Below are 26741 nucleotides of genomic sequence, written 5' to 3'. Positions count from 1 at the left end.
TATGACCATGTTCCTATATTAATTTTTTAAAAAACAACCGTACCAACTCAAGTCTTTAATACCCACTACTAACCTTCTCTGCAAACAGAAGTTCCAGGCGATAGTACTGAAAGATAAATATAATGCATAGAGTGAAAAATACATAAGTAACAAAAAGTGTAATAGTACCAAATACAATTAACTCATGGAAGATGAATGTATCATACATATAAACATCCAAGTTTTTGTGTGAGAACTGGTACATATTGTATATACTTGATTGTAAGCTAAGTCCAGCTACAAACTGCACAGACTCTAATCTGATGATGCATAATGTGCCAGCAGATCTGGGTAAATGCAGTTTATTAGCAGTAATCAGTAGAACAAATTACATCAACCCTGATTTACCAGAGTATTATGCAATGTAAGCACGAGATTCAAGTTGCTTGCACTTGGATCTGACTTGCAAGAGAGTAAAAATGGTTGATATCATATTCTGATAGGGAAATTACTTTTCTCTCAGAGTACAGTTCAAATTTGTGCTCTATAAATAAATATACAGTAAAACTTCTTTCAACTATCCACTGTTCAGACAAAAAAAAACTGTCTGCTTGACAAAAGAAGCAAATTTTAACTGAATTTTGTAAACAGGTTAAATCAAATAGTTTAATTTTCTATTGAGGAAAAATGAACACAATTCATTTAATTTAAGAGAGTGAATAATGGCATTTCCAAAAACTTTATTAAAATCTAATGTCAACAAGAAATATGGTCACACATGATTTTATTTTCGTTTTATTTTCTCTTCCAAGTTTTTCAGCACAGTAACACTGTGCCATGACAAGGAGAGCAAAGCACCCTACCAAACTACACACCACAGTAACTGATCTGGACTGATCCAAAGGTGGGAACCTACATAGGACACAGATGAAAAATTAAGTTGTTGTTGTTGTTGTTGTGGGGTTTAACGCCATTTTTTCAGCACGATAGGCTATACATGGCGGCCAGTATTAATGGTGGAGGAAGAACCCGGAAAACCCCGGAAAGAACCACCGACCCACGAGAAGCTACTGGCAGGCTTTCTCACATGCCCACATTGGCTGAATCTTAGACTCGAACCGCCGCAGACAGAGGTGAGATGGCAGTGATCCGTAACGAAGAGCGCTTTAGACCACTCGGCCACTCGGGGCCCCGAAAAATTAAGTAAACAAATATGTAATCTTTTTCTAAATTAAGTAAACACAAGGTTGTTAATTTGGAAAACAATTAATTGGTAATAACATAAAGGACAAAAATTAAATCAGTAAAAAAAGTGTTTCTTTTTACCTCAAGCCAGAGGTGCTTTGATTCAGGATTGAACCTAAGCCCTCTTTGAAGCAAGCCCCTAGCATTACCAGGATTGGCATTGTACTCAAACTCATACTTGGCTGCTGCTATCCATAGATCTGTAAAGTATATACAAATTTATCAACATAAATTATCCTTAAAGAGATTCAAAATAATGTTACAGGTCAAATCAGCAACACAAGCACATGCCCTTCAAAATGACACTAAAAATAAAAAAAATTAATTAGTCTAATTTCGACTTACTCTTTGAAATTGGGTTAGAAAAGTTTCATCATTATCATCACTACATTCATGATCAGAATACTGATCTAATTTTTTTTAATTTACTTTTTATTTTCAACAGGAAAGACAAGTTTTAATTATTGTGCTGCAAGCAACCAAGCCAAGCCATGGCATGGTATCTTGCTCAGTGCTACAGTGTATTTGCAATTGCTCCTCACATCTTAAGCTCAAACTTGCATCCCACCACCCAGAATTCAACTGAGTAATTCCATTCCTAAATATTCTGGTTGCTTTTCATATGACAACTCCCCGACCAGGCGACAAAATGACCAGTCCCAATAAAATCACACTTGCTGCACATATGCACTGATGAATAACTCAGTCTCAAACACTGCAAACTACACAATATTTATGAACTATACGAAGAAACTAATTTTTTGCAGAAGATTGTAATATGTATCAAGCCATCCCACACATGCAAGAAACTAATTTCTATTATCATGTGATGAACAATTTGCAGCTCCTCCATTTAAAAATAAAAATATCCTTGAAAATCAAACTTTTCAACATGGGTAAAAATTATGTGTAAGGCTGCATCTGAAACTCTTCCTTCAACATGTTTTGATTTCTCTTATTTTTTCCATAGATACCAGTTTTCAGGGGGTACCAGTTTTCTGGGTTGTAATCACTTTAACATAAAATTCCAGCAAGTAACAGAACAATTTCTTCTTACTAATATTAAAGATGAGATCTGAGACTAAATTTGCCAGACACTGCAGATTAACTCCAAATACAAACAAATGAATGTTTGTGACTGCTATATGGAAGCCCTTTAAAAAGATTTCTTATTTTCACATTATCTGTGCTGTGTAGGTTTTAACAAAATAAAGAAACAATACAACCAAACTAGGTAAATCCATGACTATCCTCTTTGAAGAAGGGTTAATCTCAGTGGGAATTCACATGATTTGGCACTACTAAGGGTTAAGCTCAGTAGGAATTCACATGATTTGGCACAACAAAGGGTTAATCTCAGTGAGAATTCACATGATTTGGCACTATAAAGGGTTAATCTCAGTGGGAATTCACATAATTTGGCACTACAGAGACTGACATGTACTTTCGACAGGTTTACAATCTATCACAAAAATGACACCATGCGCATGACCAGTAAAATTTTGGAAACTGGTCTCCATCCTTTTTTTAAAAGTCTTTGCTTTGTAGGCTGTCATGGTTACAAACGATTAAATAAAGTTCAGTGGTGTTTCCTTTTGTAATATAGTTATTCATAGTGGTGTTGTTTAGAACAATCTGCATTCTTCCAGCAGAACCTCCTAAGCAGCCATGTTTACAAAGGATGAAGTCAAGGTCAGTGTGTCTATATGTTTTTTTTGATGCAGTAATTCACAGCAGTGTTGAAACACATTTTCTGCCTAACAATCAAGGTCACTGGTCACCTTCTGTAGGTCATCTTTGCTAGCTAAGGTTCCGATATGATAACCCCAGCTACACCTTGGCAAATTGTTCTGATATTTCGGGTCTGTGAATTTCACTGGATGCGGCAACAAGACAGTGCATCTAATAAAATTAAACTGTTCAAACTTGAACACTGTTCCTACATGACTGAAACAAGGGGAACACAAAACTTGAATGGACTGATAAATAAGCAGTTTTCCAGTGCTGGTCCGTGTTTGCACAAATACCTTTCACTCAAATACACCTGTAATGGCTTCCCTCTGGTACATAGTCATATTTCTGGAGTTAAATTTCCAAAGTACCCTTTTCAGGTCAAATGCCCCCACCATTTCCAGCCAATATACAATGCACCATGCAATTGGTTAGTTAGCATTACATACTAAGGGGGACAACTCATAAAATCTAATAGATGTCACTAGGACAAAGCATCAATATATCTGTTTGATCTGCCAAGGTGTAGATAGGCTTATCACATCGGAACCTTAGCTAGCAAAGATGTCTGTAGGTGGTTCCACATGACTTTGTTTATATAATAAAATCAATCCATGCAGTATGATTGTGGTTGTAAAAGACGAGTTGTCACTTGTATAAGAGTTTGCTCAACACAAGTTTGACTGAATTAGTATTAATGTAAATTAAAGAAAGGACAATGAAATGGTCTAGGAAAATTTGATTTAATTCTTGTTTACATTGATCCTGCAATTAGGTAAATTACTGTTAAAATTACAAGTACAAAAGATTGCACTTGCTTAATTCAATGCAATTTAATGAGAATCAAGATTTACTCACAACTGCCATCATTCTAAATGAATATTCTGTGTAAAGCAAACATTTATACTTCTAATTAATAGTAGGAAACTTTCCTATAAAATCTTTCTGAAAACTCATACCATTTCATCCACACATTTTTACTCCAAAGGAGCAAAACTATAAATACTAGAACAATTGCTTCAACCACAGACATTCATCAAATACTACACAGCACAGTGAAAATAACTACATGTCACTGATTTTCAAACACCACCATTAAATAAACATCATGTCAAACGAGTCTCCTGAAACATGCAAATTGTTGCCAGGAAAGTAATCCCCAAACTGCAAAATGACACAGGCCTGATATAGTTCGGTATAACCTATCAGGCATTTTCTTATGGAGATCTAGCTTGATGTTGACCACAGCTAACACCATAATGATGCTGCAACTTTATCGACAGTGGATGAAGATTATACAGATGTACTTCAATAACCAATTTAGTTTGCTGCTGGCAACATCAGCAATATATGATGTTAAGCACTCTGACAAACATATCACGTAAGGGATAAGGTATTTATGTGCTCATACTAGTGGTAGCATTCCTTTAACCATTCAAGCAACCAACATTCTTGTCTGCATATGTCTGTTCTTTTGTATTCTTTATTTTGGCTATTTATTGAGGTTAGTACAAGAAATTAAATATCTATAAAGATGGAAACATTGACAGAAGCAAACCCATGAATTTGAGCACCCCATGAAATGTCATTTTCACAAAAGCACAAAAACTGATGCTAACAAAAAATAAATTAAGGCACTGTAAGTAATGAAAAATATTCTGCAGTTCTAATGATCCTCATTACCATGCTAGACCATGATCAGTTTTGCTATTTATTGACAGGATAAAAATGTGAATTGGTAAGACTGTGAAGAGAATTAAAGATTGGAAACAATGTTCTCCATTTTCAGGACAGCATCTTCTCCAGCTTTCCAAGAAAAGGCCCCTTTGTGCCCCCTGAGTTTATGGGGTTTTTTTTAAAATAACTTTCAGATGGCTCGCCCATAGCTTGATTATTTACTTATTCCTTGCTTATTACATCACCACAATTGCAAACATTTAAGAAAAGTTTCTTTAAATTACTGCAGTAAATTTATAATAATAGTTCATTTTGATTCTAAATTATTTTTTAATTGGTATCACAAAGAATTTAACTGCAAGACTATCTAAAGATATCTGAACAGAAATAACAGTACCTATACATACAATAGCTTTATGTATTTTGTTTTAAACTGATGCACAGTTAACAAAATTTTAAAAAATTCTTGATTTTGATGTGCCCTTTTAAACTGTACTGTGAAAAGAGGAAAAAGGATACAAACTGGAGAAAACACTATGGATCAATGGTACATTAATTTTTCTATAAGTTAGAGTAATTCAAGGAGATAAACCTGGTCTTTTGTTATGCATCTGTAGCATTGATGTAAACAATCGACTGACTGTTGCCTTCTCTCTCTGCAAAATACAAAAATACACAAATTAATATCTGCTGAGAGACAGACAGATGGAGAAGACAGACAGAGAAGCAGACTACAAGCATAATTTATAGTATTAGTTCTGTGCGGAGTCAAGTTTACAAATGACATCTTGAAACTGTTATTTTACAAGCAGTGACATCAGAGTAGCTTGGATACAATTTCAATTCCCTTGCTGACAACAAGTGATCACAGGCACTTAAGGGGTTGGAAGATATCCACCATAAATGCCCCTATTCCTGTATCAAATATCTCTCCACCCAGGAACAAGAAGTCTAACTTTTAAAGAAAATATAACTGATTAATTCACAATTCTTGGTGACCAGACCAAATATCACAAAGTTAAAATGTATCCCAGGTCAAAACCTACTTGCTCAAAAATGTACCCAAATCAAAATATACATGTACTTGATTACAAATGTACCCAAATCAAAAGATACTTGATCAAAAATTTACCCAAATCAAAACATACTTAATCAAATATTTACCCAAATCAAAACATACTTTGATAAAACAAATGTATCAAAATCAAAACATACTTGATCAAAACTTTACCCAAATCAAAAACATACTTGACCAAAACTTTATCCAAATCAAAACTTTACCCAAATCAAAACATACTTGATCAAAACTTTACCCAAATCAAAACATACTTGACCAAAACTTTATCCAAATCAAAACTTTACCCAAATCAAAACATACTTGATCAAAACTTTACCCAAATCAAAACATACTTGACCAAAACTTTATCCAAATCAAAACTTTACCCAAATCAAAACTTTATCCAAATCAAAACATACTTGATCAAAACTTTATCCAAATCAAAACATACTTGATCAAAACTTTATCCAAATCAAAACATACTTGATCAAAACTTTACCCAAATCAAAACATACTTGACCAAAACTTTATCCAAATCAAAACTTTACCCAAATCAAAACATACTTGATCAAAACTTTACCCAAATCAAAACATACTTGATCAAAACTTTACCCAAATCAAAACATACTTGACCAAAACTTTATCCAAATCAAAACTTTACCCAAATCAAAACATACTTGATCAAAACTTTACCCAAATCAAAACATACTTGATCAAAACTTTATCCAAATCAAAACATACTTGATCAAAACTTTATCCAAATCAAAACATACTTGATCAAAACTTTACCCAAATCAAAACATACTTGACCAAAACTTTATCCAAATCAAAACTTTACCCAAATCAAAACATACTTGATCAAAACTTTATCCAAATCAAAACATACTTGATCAAAACTTTACCCAAATCAAAACACTCAGGTGTAAATGTAACCAAGTTAAAACAAATCTCAAATAAGTAGAAACTAAAGGTCAGACTAGAGTCAAAATTATGACAAAGCTGACTAAGAGTTATCATTTTTTGGAGGTATTTTTTTATATCTTGTTTGCGCAAGTGCCAGCTTGACAAACATTTTCAGAAAAGGATTTTAAGGTGTGATTGTTGTTTTCAACGGGAAATTTAACTTTATCATTAACAAAAGAATTGAATAAAGAAATTTGTCTCTCTCACAATTAAACATGCACATAACCTTTGATCCAAGGTTTGTTGTAAATTTAACTAAAGACAAGCACACCTACAGGCATTGGGGATGGGATAGTAAACTCAACATCAAAATTGTACAAGTAGTTCGCCTTTACTGTTCTTTATTTGGCAAAAGTTAATTGATATCTTACCCTGCTCTTGGAAAACTCAATGTATGATAGCCACAACTTGATATCATCCTGAAAAAGAAAACAAGACATCCAGTTGGGCCTGATATTGCTCACCTGTCTTACACAACTGAACAGTTGACCATTTCACCACGCAGGCTTGCGTAATATGCAATAACACACAACCTTGATAAATCTTATAAAATGCTGATTTTATTAATAAATCCTGATTAAAGTAGGATAATGGGATAAATAATATGATACTGTCTTGCTCGAAATCAAAATTATCAAAGATCTTGGATGAGAAATATAGATTGAGAGTTAACAGGCTCAGAGAAGCAGATGCAAAATGTCTCATCACTATAGTCTATATATTTGATAACAATCAGATACAAAATATGGCTTCAAGAGTGGCAACAGACTCTGCCAACACTAAATCACCTCATCAATATGGATGGATCCTGTTCTGTTCAAGAGCTGAATGATATAAACCCATACTGAAAATTGGGTTGAATCCGATCAGAAATATGGACTACAAAGTGTTAACAAGGAACTGTTGAAAGATGCATCATTCATGATGAACAAATGATGCATATACAGGGACATGCCATCAGCTCACATGGGTGCATAATATCACAGGATTTTCCTTAGGTAACTGTAAGTAAACCTTGGTCGATTAAGTCTGGAAAAAAGTACTGGGACTCAGATTCGCAGATGTTTTAATTCTGCTTTCTAATGCTTTGAGTTTTTCATCCTGTTCACTTATTTCATTTTCAAGTTTATTACAGTTTTTTAATAGTTTCCTCAATTCCTATTGATGGCGGATTTGTATTTTAGTTTCTTTCTGACAGAGTGCTTGCATTTAAGATTAATCTTACCTATGTATACCTTTTCCATTTCATGTTCCTGTGAACATGACTCTAAATTTATGCTTTCCTTAATATAGATTGGATGCTACTTGATGAATCAGGGTAGCAGAGTGGCCTAAAGGATTCAATTTTACCAATCACTGCCATCTCACCTCTTCTCACATGGGTTTGAGCCTTGGGCTCAGCCAGTGTGGGTATGTGAGAAAGCTTGCCAGTAGCTTCCAGTGGGTTGGTGGTTCTTCCTAGGCTTTTCCTGCGTTCTTCCACCACCAGCAATACTGGCCACCATGTATAGCCTTTCAGGAACTGAAAAAATAGCATTGAACCTCAAACAGTATCATCTGATGAATCAATGACTGCTACTCAAGACTGATTGGTCAGGTCTGCTGGTAGTTCAAAGCCTGCAACTTTTTCTTCTGGCCTAATTTATTTCTCTCTTCACAAAGTCTGGTGATTTTTTATGCCTGAGATTTCTGATCAACTGTGGTATTAAATCATGGTTCCAACTTTAAAACCAAATTAATAAGTTCATCAGCAGTTTTGATTTCTCAAGGATGGTTTTAATTTCAAGTACAACTCCCTTTTGAAGATTGGATATAGGTTTTTCTGCTCATGGACAATGTTTTTTTCATTTGTCATATTTCTGGCAGGAGAGACCAGGATAATCCATTCTGCATGGCAAAAAGGATGAAAAGACCAGACCAGATTGAAATATCTGTATCCATTCTGCATGGCTAAAAGGATGAAAAGACCAGACCAGATTGAAATATCTGTATCCATTCTGCACGGCAAAAAGGATGAAAAGACCAGACCAGATTGAAATATCTGTATCCATTCTGCATGGCTAAAAGGATGAAAAGACCAGACCAGATTGAAATATCTGTATCCATTCTGCTTGGCTAAAAGGATGAAAAGACCAGACCAGATTGAAATATCTGTATCCATTCTGCATGGCTAAAAGGATGAAAAGACCAGACCAGATTGAAATATCTGTATCCATTCTGCATGGCAAAAAGGATGAAAAGGCCAGACCAGATTGAAATATCTGTATCCATTCTGCACGGCAAAAAGGATGAAAGACCAGACCAGATTGAAATATCTGTATCCATTCTGCAGGCAAAAAGGATGAAAAGGCCAGACCAGATTGAAATATCTGTATCCATTCTGTACGGCAAAAAGGATGAAAAGACCAGACCAGATTGAAATATATGTATCCATTCTGCATGGCAAAAAGGATGAAAAGACCAGACCAGATTGAAATATCTGTATCCATTCTGCACAGCAAAAAGGATGAAAAGGCCAGACCAGATTGAAATAACTGTATCCATTCTGCACAGCAAAAAGGATGAAAAGACCAGACCAGATTGAAATATCTGTATCCATTCTGCAAGGCAAAAAGGATGAAAAGACCAGACCAGATTGAAATATCTGTATCAGAGTAACCTGCATAATAAAAAAAAGAACAACTACTTTACTATATATATAGTTCAAAATATTTTTTAATAAAAGTTCATTTTAAAATAGGAATGTGTAATTTTCTTATATAAATAATAGAAATATTTATTATTATTACTCAATTTATAATAATTTTATTATTGTTTACATCCCTTTACAGCACAATTAAATTAAAATAAACTAGTAAATTTAATCTATGGAGCTATATATAAATATTATTTAATAAATGAGGGTGTAATTGTCATAAATATTTCAATTTACAATTTATAATCATTCTAATAGTTTTACTGTAAAAAATAATAAGCAGCAAATTATAAGATTTGAATGAGAAAGCAAATTTAAAATATTACCTGCAATTTTGAATGGTTATGAAGAACAATTCTGTCTTGAATTTATAAAAATTTCACAGATCAAGACTGCATTGAAAATATATGAATACAACAAATGGATTTAGATAATTTTATTTGATAGCTGTCAAAATATTTATTGATGGATAGGGTATTAAACTACATTTTACAAAAATGTTTGCTTACAAACATCATAAAATATTCAAGATGGTATCTATACCACATGCTCTGGGCTTCTTAACTTTGAAGCAAAGTATGGAACACTTAAAATCATTTTGTAAAAGACATTTTACACATCAATCTAAAGATCAGAATCTATCAAACCTGATAATGTGTGGATAACACTTATATACCTTGAGGACTGCATTCAATCTCCATCATAATATCTACAGCATGGATTGTCATATTTTAATTCAAGTTCCACACCCACCATCATTCATAGCTGGACGCTTTCATGCATTCATGGCCTTGATATTTTAATGAATATTCTTAGCCATTATCCCAGTTTGATAATTCTCAAAATGAACCACATGTTACACATGAGTCACGGACTTACTGATTTTGTACAGAAAGTGTTAATTTACATTTAATTTGCATTCCAACCTGTGGTAAAGTGTAAATCTAAATAAATACTACTAAGAAATCATGCATATTTAGAAAAATGGTTTTATTGGCTTTTATTTCCATGTATTTTATAGCATTCCTTCATAAAGAAAATAAGTCACACTTGCAGCATTTCAATTAGGACCAGCTACCTGTATTGAGAATTGAAATTTCCATGTCAATATTACCATCCCTTCAAGAGTCTTGATAATAAGATTTTCAAGATGGACACCACTGATCAGAATCATTTTTATTTAGGACCAAACAGTTATCATAAGAAATCCTTTAACGAAAACTCCACATCAATATGACCATCTACTCAGGAGTAGGGATAATATTTTTAAGATGGCCACCACAATGGCTAAAGAGCACGATTTTCATTTATGACACACCAGACATCATGATAAGTCTTCTGAATAAAAATCACCATGTCAGTCACGTTGGATGTCAGATTGGCACCACTGTCATCTGGAAACAACTAGACTTGATAAGATGAAAACTTATGTCAAGATTTTCAAAATGGCCACCATGGTGATCACACTGGATGTCAAATCAGCATCACTTTCAATGAGGACAAGAGACACCATAAGATGTTTTGGGGTAAAAATTCTATGTTAATGTGATCATCCAGTCAGGATGAGTTGTGACTAGCCACTATAACAGACGTATGACTGACAACATTTTCATTTAAGATGCAACGAGACATTGGTCTCTTGGTGAAAGATCTATATCAATATGACTTTCCATTCAGAAGAAGTAGTGATAACAATAATTTCAAGTGCCAGTCACATGGCACCATGTTCATTTAGAATCAACTAGATTTTGAGATGAATGTGTAAATTTCATGTCTATCCTTCAACTAGTTTCTTGAGAGTAGAAATACAAAATCTATGTTGGGGTTTGGACAGGGACAAGGAAATCCCAGTCAAGGGGTTACATTATTTGTCTCCCCACGAGGCTTGCCGATGCGGGAGAGACAAGCCCACGACTGGGATTTCCTTGTCTCGGTCCAAACCCCAAAGCAGATTCATTTTCTCACCCAATAATTCTCTTTAAAGTAAAAAAGAACTTCTCACTTCTGCAATATAGTTCACGTGCCAATGTTTACATGCAGTGCATTAATACAAGTAAGTTCATGAGGATTGTGGCATGACCCTGTCATCCAAAGTACAGTTTTTATGCATAAGCCAAACAAAATAACATAAAACATTGCATATTATTGAGGTATTGTCACATTTAATATATTAATGTTATATGAAATAAACAATAAACAGTTAATATTTATTACAAGAAAATGTTTCATTTTCATCAGTTCCAATTTAGAAAATTATATTGTAAATAATGAAATGATACTGGGCCTACACCTATGTTGTAGTGTATAGGCTAGTAGCTGCTACTATTATAACAAAAAGTTACATGTAGCACAAGTGTCCATGCCTGGGTTATTCACGGGTAATTAGTGATCTGTGTCACTATCGTATATAACTCCTTTTCTTTGGAGAAGGTGAAACTGTTTGTGACAGACACTACTTGTGTTGTCCTTAATATTGATTGTAAAATTACCCCTGTGTATAAAAGACCCTCCAAATATGGACCCTGGCGGATAACCATGTGCTAAACTTTCAAGTTCACGGATTCTTTGAAAATTTATATTTCTGTCTTAGAAATATGGCAAGTGCTGTCATGAAATTTGCTAATGGATTAATGTGTTGATGGATGAATGATTCCTTCTGGCTGTATGTGCATTATTTGTCATTAAATATTACAGGTATATTTTTTATTCAACTGGGGCAAAATGGAGATGTTTAACAATATTAAATAAAAGCATGTTTGACATAACACATTTTCTAGCTGTTACTAAGTTTTCTATAGTTGTTAAGAGAGTTGAGAGGCTATGAAATGTATAGGTATTTAGTCTATGTACATGGATCAGTGTTTTCTGTCATAGTTCATTTCACACAGCATTGAGAATTTTATCCTATCTGTAGCAGTCATTTTTCAGGTCAGCATTATTAAATGTAGCTAACGGTATATAATATGTTTCACACGAAGTATTTAAAACTAGTTACATAGCTTCAGCTACATTTAATGATGCTGACCTGAAAATGTGTTGAGTTAGGCCTGCATATAGGATAAAATTGACCATGCTGTGTGGAACGAACTAGCATAATATCAAAAAGCTATGCATGTGTCTTTGTCTCTCTCAAAATGTTTTTGTATGGTGTGTTCTCAAAGATGGATATACATTAAGTTACAATGTTTTTGTTATATATTTGTTGTTGCTGTTTGATTTTAGAACAACTACGTCAGCCACAGCAGAAGACAACAAGGGTTTCTTTTTATAAAATAGTTCTGAATGCAAGGACATAGTGAATGAGATGACTAGACTGAGATAAGAAAAGTAAGGTTAGCAAAACAGCTATATTTCTCTGTCACATGGGTGAGAAATAACAAACTTGTGCTAACAGATGGATGACAGACAACAATGGGACAGATGATGGAAAACAGGGCATCCCATAATATGAAGTGACCAGTATAACTAACAACCATGTACACATACTGGAATATCTGATCACATTTTCATTCTCAGATAACAAACAAAAACCTTGGAAAACCAAAGTCTAATATTTTAATTTGATCCCAAGCATTGAGATTTGACTGAATAAAAATAAAATAATAATAATAATAATAATAATAATAATAATATTATTATTATTATTATTATTATTGTACAACTTATAAAAAATACTTTGGAAAGTGTAAGTATAGCATTAGTTCAAAGTCATAAATATCTTTTTTTAATTCCTCACATCAGAGTTTACTTGAGCTCAGAATTTATCCCATATTAGGATCCCAAGGATTTTCACTTCCTTCTGTTTTACAATGAAAGAAAGTATGTATGCCATTTCTTCCCAACTATTGAATTAGTGCTCAAGAAACTGAATAAGCTTTTTATCCAAAAATATTCAAATCATGCAATCTTACCTTAAATCGAACCAGTGCCAACTAAAAAGAAAAAAAACACTGCATCAATCATCAGAGCAAAGAATATGTCAGAGGCCAAGTTCTCAACACTATGAAAAATTATTTTAAAAAATGAGTTACAAAGAAAAAGCTAGCTGACTACTAATTACATGCTACCATATTTTCTATTTGTTATGCAAGTTATTATCCACTAATGCTAATTCACAGATACATGGTCAATTACAGGTCTTTGTTGACAGACAACAGACAGGTTTTTCCATTTTCTATGGTTAGCAATGCAGGCAAGGCTTGGATACAATGCTTGTGCTGAGTGCCCTAACTTCATAAGCCAAGCTGTAGATGTACCATGAGATAAAGTATCCAGAGTAGAGTTTCAGCACAAAAGCCTGATTTCCCATGAGCCTGTTCTTGGCACTGAAAGTAAGGGCCATCACAGGTGACACTCCCATCCTGACACCTCCTGTGTAATCAGAGACAAAGCTAAAGATTGTTAAAAAAAGGCAGGCCATAATGATCACTTGAGTTCCTGACTGGGATACAGTTACTTATAAATGATCACTTGAGTTCCTGACTGGGATACTGTTACTTATAAATGATCACTAAGCAAGTGCTCCTTTTAAATGGTAAAGGCATGATAATTCAGTCCATCAATAGCCCGTATGTACTGGGACAAAAAACTGGGTATCAGGCGCATTGATTGACCAATGGTACTGTGCAGGGAATGTTGATCCATGAGAGTGCCTGTATGGTGTGGGGTATGCATAAAGGAGAAGGACCTTCTGTCTTTTGGCATAAATGGTAAGATCAACTGTGGCGAAGACCTGTTGCAATCTAAGACATATGTCTGAGTCCAGTCATGATGGAACAATGCCATTTTATCTTGCATGATGCTGTCCAGTTCTTTGTGTTGGGATGAGATAGGGAATATTTGGTCCACACAATCAGCAAACCACCAAGTAGTTTAGGAGGAGTAGCAATAAGAATCTAATGGACAGACAGACAGAAAATGGACAACTGACAATCCCATGAGCGCTTCTGGTCTATGCCTGAAGGAAAGGCAAATGACTCCCTATATGGATACATTCACTGAAGGGTCATTTTAATGTGTAAGTACAAACAAGTTAAAATTCTACAAAAAAACAAAAAATTTAGTCATCAAAAGAAATGATCAAGAAAAAGTTGTAAAATTACAGATGGAGTATTCTTCCCTTTGAAGAGAAAACCCTTTAAACTTGCTTCAAGGTAGAATAATTCCACAATTCTTATTGGTTTGGAATGTAAGAGTTCTTGCCAGGAGAGCATGCAGCTTGGCAAAAGCAGAAGTAATAAGTAGTCACAAAACTAGGCAGCAATCCCTGTATCATGAGAGGATCAATCTATTTAACAGCCATATATGTGGACAGGCAACTTTTAGCTCCTTGGCTAATAATTTTTAACCTTGGAGGGCTGGATTTGCAAGGTATTAGTTCTCCTAAAGGTATTATGATTGGGTAACATATTTAAAGAAGAAATTTGGAAGCCCTTCCAGAGGTCTCAAAAACGCTTAATAATGCATATTTGGACACAATTTTGTTTATATCTGGGACAAAAAAAATTACTTATGCAGGAGTTCTCTGTATGCACGCAGTTGCTGGATGGCAAATTCAAGGGCTTGACAATCCTGCTTCATCTACCTGCTGAGTGGGAAAATATGTTGATCAATTGATCATTTTAGCTGTGTTGATATTTACAATGAGAAAATTCAGTGCCTGAAAGACCCCCAGATGTACATGTCAGTGTAAGAGTACATCAAAAGAACATGACCTAATAGCTTGGTGGCAAGTTCAAAGACTTGACTAGCTGCTGAGTGGTGAGAAAATGTGCTGATATTTACAATGACTGAATTCAGAGGTTTAAAGATCCAGTCATCTACTTGTGTATAAGAAGAGTACATCAAATGAACAACATTAGCTTTCATTATTGTGTCTGTTTCCAAGTGTAGCCGAATAAGTAGTGCATGTGACCTTGAAATCAAGACATGATGAGAGTTAGCCAGAAGGCTGTTGCAAATTTAGATAAGTATTTTGGGGTTAAATGGCAAATTAATGAAGATTGTAATGAGATTTAACAGAGTGCTAGAAATTGCTAGAACTGATATTTCACATGGAACACTATGTGTGATGCCTAGCTTAGTGCTTGGAATAAGACCTTTCCATAGCCTTACATAATTCACTCTCACTCTAATGGACAAACAGCTATATGTCAGTGGTGTAAAGACGTTAGAAAATTGAACTAAATGGCAACTACTCATCTGGAAATTTAGCCACTTCAGGTATGCCCAATATGCTTCTGGTAGAGGACTGCAATTTTAGCTGGTGGGACTCCTGTTATTCCCAAAATAGGAGTCCTGGACTCCTAGTTTTAATATCCTAGCAAGACTTCTGCCTTCAAGGCAGGTTGTTCTATACCAATATTTGATTAAAATGGGTCCAACAGCTATAGAGAAGTTTATAATACCAGAGCCCTCACACTCTTTTGAAAGTTAATATTTGTAACAAACCAATTTGAACTAGGTCTTGTGAATATAAAAGCCAACTTGGCCTAGATCTTATGAATATAAAACCCAAATTAAACTTAACTTAGGTCTTGCAAATATAAAACCCAACCTAACTTAGGTCTTGTATATATAAAACCCAACTAGACCCAAGTCTAGTGAATATAAAACTAAACTGGACCTAAGTCTTGTGAATATAAAACCCAACTGGACCTAAGTCTTGTGAATATAAAACCCAACTGAACCTAAGTCTTGTGAATATTAAACCCAACTGAACCTAAGTCTTGTGAATATAAAACCCAACTGTACCTAAGTCTTGTGAATATAAAACCCAGCTGAACCTAAGTCTTGTGAATATTAAACCCAACTGAACCTAAGTCTTGTGAATATAAAACTAGACTCTGAGAACCTGAAAACCTAAATCTCATGAATTTAAAACCAAACTTTATTTAATTCTTGTGAATATAAAACACAGCTTGACTTATGTCTTGTTTAATATAAAACCTCCTAACATTTAGTTTCAATCCATGAAGTACTCATAAGTAGTTGAGCAGAAATAAAATAATGTACATGTTAAATGTTAGATCTGCGTGGATAGAGTTTATTGGAGTAATCAGTAGAACAAACAACACACAAGACCTCAATCTGGCAGCACATTATGCAATAGCATATCAGGGTCTATGTTGCTTGCAGCTGGACCCAACTCATAAGCAAGTACATGTAATACCATATATGGCAGACTGATCATTGGGATGGATGGATGGACATTCATACTACATGCTTCAACCACAGATATGGCAAGGGACATAACTCCTTTCCAATGACATCTGTGTTCAAAATTCTCATTTCCACATCAACAGACCGTTTTTAATAAGATCATCATTAATATTCATATATTACAGAAATGAGGCTAAGCAAGGGAGTTGGGCAAACGAATCATAAAACAGCACATAACATCATTCACCCTAATGTACTTAAAATCAGACCATCAAGATATCCCATTCATTATTACATGAAGCAGAGTGAAGGACAAAGAAAGAGGTTAATTAAAATCAGACTGTCAAGGTACCACCACTCATACTAACATGGATAGAGAAGAATACAGAAATAATGCAGATAGTCCTGTAGTAGCTCATGTAATACCTACTGAAACTAATTTTCAACAATTAATATATATGCATATTCAACCTCTTCCTCAAAGCATTTATAATACATGTTCTAAGCTATGAATGTTCTGTATGTGCAGTAACTATTAATGACACTGGTACTGCTTAGATTCCATTAACTGAATGTTTCTTACATTTTCCTACAAAATCATACAGAATAATATGTGCAAAATATGCTACCTTCAGCAACTGTGACATCACGATGATGATTATTATTATTATTATTATTATTATCAAGAACCTGATATGGTACTGACACCAATATCAATATTTAAAAAAACTTGCGAAAGGGTAAAAACTGATCAATATAAATTCATAAACATTACATTAATGTTTCACTTCTCAGCACAATCTTGAGATGCTGTTTCAAGGTGGATTGGTGAGTGGGCATGTGAATTATTAACTTCACTATGAGATGCTGTTTCAAGGTGGGATGGTGAGTGGGTGCATGAATTATTAACTTCACTATGTTAAAAAATATAAACTAAGATATGAGTTAGCATTAAAAACCAAAACTGGCTGTTCTTGGATTGATTGTTTGTTACATGAAAAATACCACAAATAAAGATTGTTGAAGACAGCTTTTACAAGAAATGGCTACTTGATCAACCAATAAAAATATCACTCCTTATCTTGGTAAGTGGTCCCTCGTGACAATATACAGCAAGAATCCATTGATTCTGTAGTTCTTTCATCTTCAAAAATGGAATATAACTGGAAGTTTAAATGTTAATGGATTCTCCCATTTCCAGCTACAGTGGAAAATACTTGGAACGTGTTAAGCAGTAACCATCAGCAATGCAATTCAATTGCATGTGCCAAGCTTAGCCTCATTATCAAGTATCTATAGCCTCACTGTCAAGTATCTATAGCCTCATTGTCAAGTATCTATAGCCTCATTATCAAGTATCTATAGCCTCATTGTCAAGTATCTATAGCCTCATTATCAAGTATCTATAGCCTCATTATCAAGTATCTATAGCCTCATTGTCAAGTATCTATAGCCTCATTGTCAAGTATCTATAACCTCATTGTCAAGTATCTATAGTTTTCAAAGCTGACTTAAATTCATCTAGAAACTTTTATGTTGAAACATTTCACGTTTCAAATGGTATATATCTCTGACAAGTATTTGACCATAATTAATGTAATCATCCAATCATTAATTAACAAATAGGCCAACAGAAATGGGAATATTTTTGTTTGGACTACAGTACAGATCCTATCCTATAGGTAAGAAGTAATGATAAGTACTTTGTATAAAGCATACCATACCTTGAAGAGCTTGTGTATCCTCTGTACAATGGAAATGTCAATTTCAACCTTCTTAAATATGTAACCAGTCCTCTGTAATAGGCAAAATATAAAAAAAATTGTCAATGCACGTACTTGTAAACTCTCTCTCTCTCTCTCTCTCTCTCTCTCTCTCTCTCTCTATATATATATATAGATAGATAGATATAGACATTCAAGTAACAAAATGATTTTCAAGATGGCTGCCATATGAAAGGTCTTATCTACAAAGGTCACAGTAAAACATCAATAATTGTGAATTGTCAATTTCTGCTAAGGAAAAGTCATCTTCACTTTCCTGGTGTGTTCAAGCGATGTCTCATGTACAAAAGTGATTATGTCACCCAATCACTACTACGTTTGAGCCATGATTACGATGAAAATTTAAATAATTATTGATGATACATCTCATCAGCAGCAAAGCCACTTTTTATTTAGAAGCTCAATACAATAATTTTGTATACTGTTGATAAAGTGGTATTCCACCTCTCCAAGGTAAGTTAAATCCAAATAGTTTTTTTTAAAAATCATCTAATAGTTACAACTGTGTCAATTTTCATGAAGCAAACTTACCTTTCTTCTTTCCTTTACTAAACCTAATAGGTTGACTTCATACTGAAACAATAAGTAAAAGTCTCATTTGATTATATATAATCTTGCACAAAATATATTGGACTGTTATATCTACACTTTCAAATAAAATATATATCACACATAAAACAACTCAAAAACTTGCATGTGAAAATAATTTAATATGCACAAGATGGAACTGAAGTCGCAGGTCTAGTGTTATAATGACATAAAATATAAATACACTCTCAAACAGTTATCAGACTGCTTGCTACTTCCATCCACACAAATATTAAACACTCTAGGTCTGACATGAATGATTACTATATTGGTTAACCAATCCATATCCTGAGAAAGATAAGAAAAGCTACTGTATTTACTGTATATGTTGAGACACCATATTTGTTGGGACACCATAAATTAATTTTAAAAGTAATTTTTTAGGGGCACTGTATGTTCTGGAACACGTCATTTTTTTCAAGTCATAAGTTGTGGGACACCTTTTAACTCTTTCGAAAATTACATGTTGGAAAATGCACTCCAACTGAAATTTTATTTTTAAAAATATAAAACTGTGTACTTGAGATAAAACTATTTAATCCACTGCAGCAGCATTTCATCAGTACAACCCCTCTCCTGCACATGTACGATCCATTCTTTCAGTGCATGAATATTTTTTTTTTAGCTTTCTCATACCACTGTAAGAGGCAACACATCACCTGAAGCAGAACTACAAAGACTAAAGTCAGATTTTTTTAAATCTGCACCAGTCTTGCTAATTCTCACACTTTTGACCCCCATCTTATAATCAGTCTGTCCAGGAATGCGATCAAAGTACACTAGAATTTCATCCATGTTAATGATCATATTGTCAACGAAATCATCTGCTTCTCTTCCGGCCTTCACACATTCATCACTTGATTTTATTTCTCCAAATCTTCGGAATCTCCAAATTGTTCCATTGTTTCAATTTATTTGCAAAGTTTCTGTGAATACCAGTGAAAAGGAACCAAAGCTAGCTTCCATATCACAGCCAACCAAAAACCTTTCTATTGATAAAAATATCAGCTTCAGAGCATCCAAAAAAAAACAAAGTGTCGGCTTGCTTTGTAATAAAAATAAACTGTCTTTGATGTCCTGTCAGTATGTTCAAAGAAGGAGTTTACTTCTCACTGCAAGTTTATTCACCATCTGGGCTTCTGTGTGTTTAGCATCTGTAGTTACAATTAATATAAAAGAGCACTGATGTCTGTGGGTAAATAGTAATGATACATTTGTAACCCGTGCTGGCGAAAAGATCATCACTTGCACTCATATTCAAACCTTTGAGTACAACCAAACACAATTTGTTTCTCAATGTTCATGTCAGTGAACATCATGACATGTGCAATTGGGCATAAGTGATACAAGTACGGAAGCCTATGCTACATATACAGATTTCGTGGATATATTTTATTCTTAATGCTCATGTTGAAAAAAGGAATAAATGATAACAATACAAGGTTAGTTTCTTTCTTTTTATTATCTGATAAGCGTTTTGTTTATCTATTTTATTGCAACATGCATTGGGGGAGCACAAATGCAATACAAATTTATTTCATTTCTTAAGTCATGGGCCATAAGATCAAGGTGAAGAAAAAATGTTTCACCATAAGTTTTGGGACAGGAAGAAAAAAAATTACTTTATCGTGTCCCAGTATATATGGTAAATACTGTAGGTTGACTACAGTCAAGAATAATGGATTACTGCTGTTAAAAGTTGCCCTCTATTAGTTGTCTGGCTTCTAGCAAACTTTGGAAATATTCATTGGTACAGCCATTTAATTTATGATGGATGTTTGATACAGATACAAGAGTCCCACAAATGGTATGGATTATGCCAACCTCATTTAATAGTCATCTGCTAATTGGCTATGGTTGATTTTGGTGATTATTAACCAGAGGGTCTCAATGACCTCAACCTTTGCTAAAGGTATTTAGTGTGTATGTATAAAAATACCTGTAGTCCTCTTCCATATACAGAAGGCAAACCCTCTCTGAACTTCTGGTTAGGAAAATGTCTCAGAAGTAATACTATTCAAAAATCACTTTTCTTTCAGTCACACTAACCTTCACCTTTGACTCTTTTTTGGTCCCAATATTAAATGAATGTGTAAGATATTCACAAACATTTGTAAAGGAACACTGTTGTGACCAGAAACAAATTTTCTTTTTCAATCACTTCGATTTTGGCCACTAGAGCCCAGAATTTACAGGACCCTTCTTTATACCAAGTGCAATCCATCCACAAAGGCTAATAGGGGTCTGAGATGTAGTCAACAGATTTTTGTTGTTGCCCAAGTGCAAGCAATATACAAAGTGTGTAGACATCAGATGATGGAGAACTAAAGATATTATGTGTGAATATGCTAATAAAAATTCTTAATTCTATTAGTCAACCCTAAATAGGAGTTCATGCCTCTAAATAAAAACAAGAATAAAAATCACCTTTGTCAAGAAAATAGAAACATCTTTTATTCTCACCTGAATGTATTGAAGATAGTCTTCTTTGCATTTAGTTCTTCTTCGCAGTTTGTACTCGTAAGCTCTCCGTTTCTTTAATATTTGCCTTATGAAAAAGAAAAATATTTCTGACAAGGATTCTAAACAGAAAACAATTCTGCTTTTAAACTTGTAATGACTGAACATTTAAAGAGAATTATTCATAAACTGGTTAAAAAAGAGAAAATTACAAAACAGTTGATTATGAAATATAAATTTACTATACAATATTTGCCTGCATGTTTTAAACTATTGGGAGTTGAGAGAAGAGAGATTTGTTACATCTAAACAGTTTATCTGCTTGAATGCACTGTTATGTTTAGTGGAAAATCATCATAAAAGACAACAAATACTGGTACCTCACTCTGCCTTTCTATATACAATGCAAACCCATAAAACCAAAAAGCCTTGGGAACGAAATTTTTATTGGTAGGGGGTGTGTGCAGATGAGATATAGAGAGAGAATGCACCTATGAAGGCATTAGTGTTTGCATGTTAAAAAATGCACAAACTTAAGAAAGCTGTTATTTTATTTTATTTTAGATACATGTTTTTTTTTTTAAATTAGCTGAACAATATATGTTCCTACTGAAAATCGTATCCTGTCACATGAATAAATACAGTTGTTTCATATAGACAGACAGTCCCTGTCACAAAAACTATCTGAGGAATAAGATACAGTACTTTTACAACTTTAATCTAAATCTATTGGAATTATGAATGATATTCCAAAATGTTTACAATCACAATTTATAATGTTTACAGTTCAAGAGCCTGACTGGAAGATGGCAAAGAGCTGTTGTTTCTTGCATCATTCTTTAATTAATGTGAACTGTGTTATAGCCAAATAATGGTCATCCTTAGCAATCATTACTGTTATTCGATTTATGACCTCTCAAAACCTCTTTTCACTGACAAAGTTTTGACAGGAAGTGCATATAAAAAGAACCTGGTCTTGTCACAATTAAATACTTAATTAGGAAAATAATATTTTCTGATCTTCTTCCACAATCTCTGCATTGACACAAGAAGTCTCACCACTAACTTTAAATCCCTTTTCAGAATAGCACCTTTTCCAATGGTCAAACAATATGTTATATCCTTTAAAGTCCAAAATGTATAGTTGTTTGGCACAATTACTTGCCTTTTCTTTGATTATAGGGTCTGAGATTGGAAAGTTTTTGGCCCTAGCTTGGCTAAACCATTGCCACTCTAGATCATTTTGTCAAATTTGCAAGCATTATTGAAACAAAGCTTGTTTTCACTACTGTTTTTGTGTGCAAATTCATTGTAGTTTTCCAAGTTTCTTCAGTGTAGGTTTTAGCACAGATTCATACTCGCTGATCAGACTAATTTTATCCTGTAAGGACAATTCAGTCCTATGATGCTTAGCTGTTCGTTGTGACATGTTGACATGGGAGCAAAAAAAATGGCAGTCATGGTAACTTAAATACAAAGCAAAATCTGAACAACCTGAATTTGATTTAATCATTAATAATGCAGTGGTATGCCGCTGCATCAAATGAAATTCATTGACATGAAGTACTGAAATATCTGACTGATACGCCAAGGTGTAGATTGGTTAACATAGCAGAACCTTGGCTTGCAAAGATGTTAGCAAAACAGAAATGCACATTAATGTTGACAAAATTGATAGTAAATGTACCACTCGAAACTTCATAAAACTTGTATTTCATTATATGCACCTACTTCCATTTGTATCCTTAACAAATGTTGTCACTGACACTGTTATCTTTGCCAGCTTATGATCTGAAGTAGGAACAGTATTCCAACCTTATTTTTTCCCTCAATATTTGGATAGCTGACAATATCAGCAGAATATGTGCTCTGATTTGCTTCAACTCAACTGCCAAGGTATACCTGGAGTCATGTGTCCAGATAATTTCTTTTTGCAAGGTAATTTTTCGCTTTTAATGAACTAAACCAATGTTTTATTCTTATGACATTCTATTTCATTCATTTTTATTAATAAGTAGATTTAATATCCAATATTCCAAAGTGTCTTTTCTTGGTAAATATAAATAAGGCCTTGCACTGCAGTTTGTACTGACAGGAGTTTATATGTATAAATAGCAGAATGAAGTCTTATTGTTAGGAATATGTAAATTTGCTGCAACAATTTTCCATCCCTTTTCATTTTAAATTATACAATCAGAACATTCCTTCTTTTAATATTAATCACTGTCAGAACAGAACACCTGTATATCCATCGGCTATTGATCGCAGCTGTGAATTGCTGATGCATATGTGGAAAGCAGCAGCATCCACAGGCAAGAGCAATGTATTGCAATTTTCCCATATATCAGTCAATTTGCTATAAGGTTAAGACACGTTGCTATTGCTCTGGAGTAATAAGTCGCACACAACAACATAAATTGTTGGACTAAGTTGTCTTTAAAACAGCTGCTTAAAAAAATCATAATATTTATGAGGCTGTAATTGTGGTAAATTTGTAAAACGAAACTATCTGTACCCTAATGCCAGAAAATGTCGGAAGATTTATGAGAAAATAGATAAATACATATCACTCGCAGAAACATGTGACAGTTTGCAGCATAGTCAAATACCATCTGAGGACAAGACAGACTTTCTATGGATTCCTTTGAGACAATGAAATAGACTACATATATGGACAAACTTTTATCGATCTAAAATGTATGCGAACACTTTTATATTTAATTTGGTTATTGTTATTTCTGTCTCTAACGACACAATGTTTATGTTTGCTGAAACATGTAGACCTAGTTCAACTGAATACCTTGTCTCTGCTTTTGTAAACAGGCCGACTCGTTCCATTTGTTCCATCTCAGGAATCATTTCCTCAATACTCTGCTGTACAAACTCCGCCATTCTGACCTCTTTCCTTGTTTCTCGGTATAATGTGACAAAATGTTTCTATTTACACTTATATTTCAGACAAAACTGACGAATGCACCAACATCAACAAATGCACGTGTTTAAACTTCACTCAACTTTAACATGGGTCACTCGACTTACTTCAGCTTTCATCGCAATGCAGTTGCTGTCTGGCGAAGCCGAGGTGACTCCAAAGCATTCAGTGTGATTTTTAATCTCTTTTTCTAAAGAGTACCTGTACAAATAGTCTGGATCCCTGACCTCTCTCCACTTTGTTATTCATGACAAAGAGAAATGGACTGGAGAGAGGTCAGGGAACCAGACTATTGTACAAATTGCTGCCCTTCCTCCAAAATATTGTATGAGCTCTTGGTTGGGAATCTCCACAAAAAAGCAGCTGGTTCAGTGGAACTCACTTTTACCATCATTGGCTATCTGAAGATTATATATATATATATATATATATATATATATATATATATATATATATATATATATATATATATATATATATATATATACACATATTGGTACAATATTTTAAACCATAAAATAACAAAGAATATATTTTTTGACAAATATTTTTGTCACTCTAGGAAAGAGGAAAAGAGAGGGGAAATGGAAAATAGGAAAAGATATATTGTTTACATACTTATTTTGTTGATAGCATATCATTATGTATGGCATTTTTTACAAAACAAATAAGGGAGTGTACAAATATTGGCATATTCATTCACACAAACATATACAAATATGCACATTCACATATACACATAATCCTATATGCCCATGTACCACATTTCCAATGAGAGTTTACACTTTCTATAAGTGCTATATTTTTCTACATTAAAGTTTAAAGGAACAATCATTCTGAGTTGAGCCAAATTTGTTCTGTCAATTAAAATTTAAAGTATGTATGTTTATAAATCTATTGCTTTTCATGCAGAATTATCTGATTCGTACATGCAATATCATCAGAGTTTTGTCTTGAATTCCAAAGATAATATTTATGTTTGTGAATTAGGAATTATTTGTATGACTACATTTACTTTTCTATCCATGGCAAAATATATTTTATTAAAAATCCTAATTACATGATTATCCAAAAAGATATGATAATTGCACATTCAAAAAGAGCAAAACTTATTTAAGATAATTCTGATTATTTTGGGAATGTATTTATAGACAATAGTCTATGTAATATTTTCAGCTGCAATCATCGAAGATTTCAATGTTTTGAAATTTTATTTGGTAACAGGAAAAATTTCTGCTAGTTGTCATCTTCTAAATTACCAAATTCAAAACTCCGTTTTCTAACAGAAATTGGTGCTTCATTGTTTCCAATCAGTTTTTCATATATACTTCTATGTCAGATTTTCTTTCTATAATGGTTTACACAGCAATATTTATAAAAGGCTGTGGCATTTTTTAATCATAACTTTTTTATTTGACTTTATATATAGCTGCAAGTATGCTTTGAAAATGCATAAAATTAATGCAAAAGAAATTAAATTTTTAAAACTATCAACACTTATCCAGGAAACATCCTCACTAATGAAGCATTCATAAATCTAATGCATTTCTAACAAAAATGTTTTGTAATATACCTCTCCCTCGATAACTCATGCACAACGGGGTCCACAAACACTGGAGACTTTACTATTAATAAATAAACTAAATTTGATGTTTCAATGACAAAATGTGATCCAATTTCTTGTCAGTTTGTCAAAATTTTAAAAATACAGAACACTATCAATAAATGGCCAAACAGCTGAGTTACATTCTTTATCAAAATCAATCACAACAAGTAGTCCAGGATTATTATGCGTTTTGGTGCAAAACATTAAATCATATAAGTTTCTAATGTTCTTTCCTTTTAGAAACCCCATATGATCCTTAAATAAATTTGTGTCACACATGATTTTATTCCTACTTGCATTACGTGTAGAAACAACTTTCTATGGTACATTAAGAAATTAAATGTGTTTCCAGTTTGAAATGAGTGAAAGATAATTTAGTGGGTTCATACCCAAACTTAACGGCATACCCCTTACTAGGAACTGTCCAATATCTTTCCAAAACATAAATTCAACTCTGAATCCATCATAACCTGGATTTTTTCATTAGATATTGTATGTCAAACATTTGTAAATTTTGTATATGACATGGGACCATTTAAGGTTGTTTCTGTAATTTGTTCAGTTCAGGGATGTCTGGGTAATTAAATAGCATTTTAAGATCAACAGGACCTGCTTCACATGTTTTTTATATAAATTTGTAAAAAATAATTTTGCTTCATTTAAAATTACTTGATGACTGCCTACACTGTATTAAGGAACCAATGCCTTTAGCCAGAGGATGCACCATTTTACTTAAATAATTTGTTTTCTAAACTGAACAAAAAATGTTGGTCATTTTCTCTCCTTCTTCAATTAAGATAGCTCTAGACCTCACCCTCACTGTGTCCATCTTTTTATTCCTAATATCTTCTCTTTCATTTTTT

The 26741-nt window shown here is 33.6% G+C and overlaps 1 protein-coding gene across 1 annotated transcript in view; it reads right to left on the bottom strand.

Moving 5' to 3' along the window:
* LOC149803595 (U3 small nucleolar RNA-associated protein 6 homolog) overlaps positions 1-24391 on the bottom strand; it is a 254661-nt gene extending 230270 nt beyond the window's left edge. The window contains exons 1-9 of the mRNA XM_089953343.1: positions 24141-24391; positions 21344-21428; positions 18824-18865; positions 18233-18304; positions 13259-13279; positions 7024-7071; positions 5225-5288; positions 1306-1424; positions 74-106 (exon numbers count right to left, since the gene is read on the bottom strand). Coding sequence (XP_089809469.1) covers positions 74-106; positions 1306-1424; positions 5225-5288; positions 7024-7071; positions 13259-13279; positions 18233-18304; positions 18824-18865; positions 21344-21428; positions 24141-24232 — 576 coding nt within the window. The 5' untranslated portion in view covers positions 24233-24391. The remainder of the gene's footprint in view (positions 1-73; positions 107-1305; positions 1425-5224; positions 5289-7023; positions 7072-13258; positions 13280-18232; positions 18305-18823; positions 18866-21343; positions 21429-24140) is intronic.
* Between the last annotated feature and the right edge of the window lie 2350 nt (positions 24392-26741).

The sequence above is a fragment of the Sinohyriopsis cumingii genome, chromosome 3, assembly GCF_028554795.1.
Source record: "Sinohyriopsis cumingii isolate HCF-2022 chromosome 3, ASM2855479v2, whole genome shotgun sequence".
In the NCBI taxonomy this organism is placed as follows: Eukaryota; Metazoa; Mollusca; class Bivalvia; order Unionida; family Unionidae; genus Sinohyriopsis; species Sinohyriopsis cumingii.
This window is presented reverse-complemented; position numbering and strand designations above follow the sequence as displayed.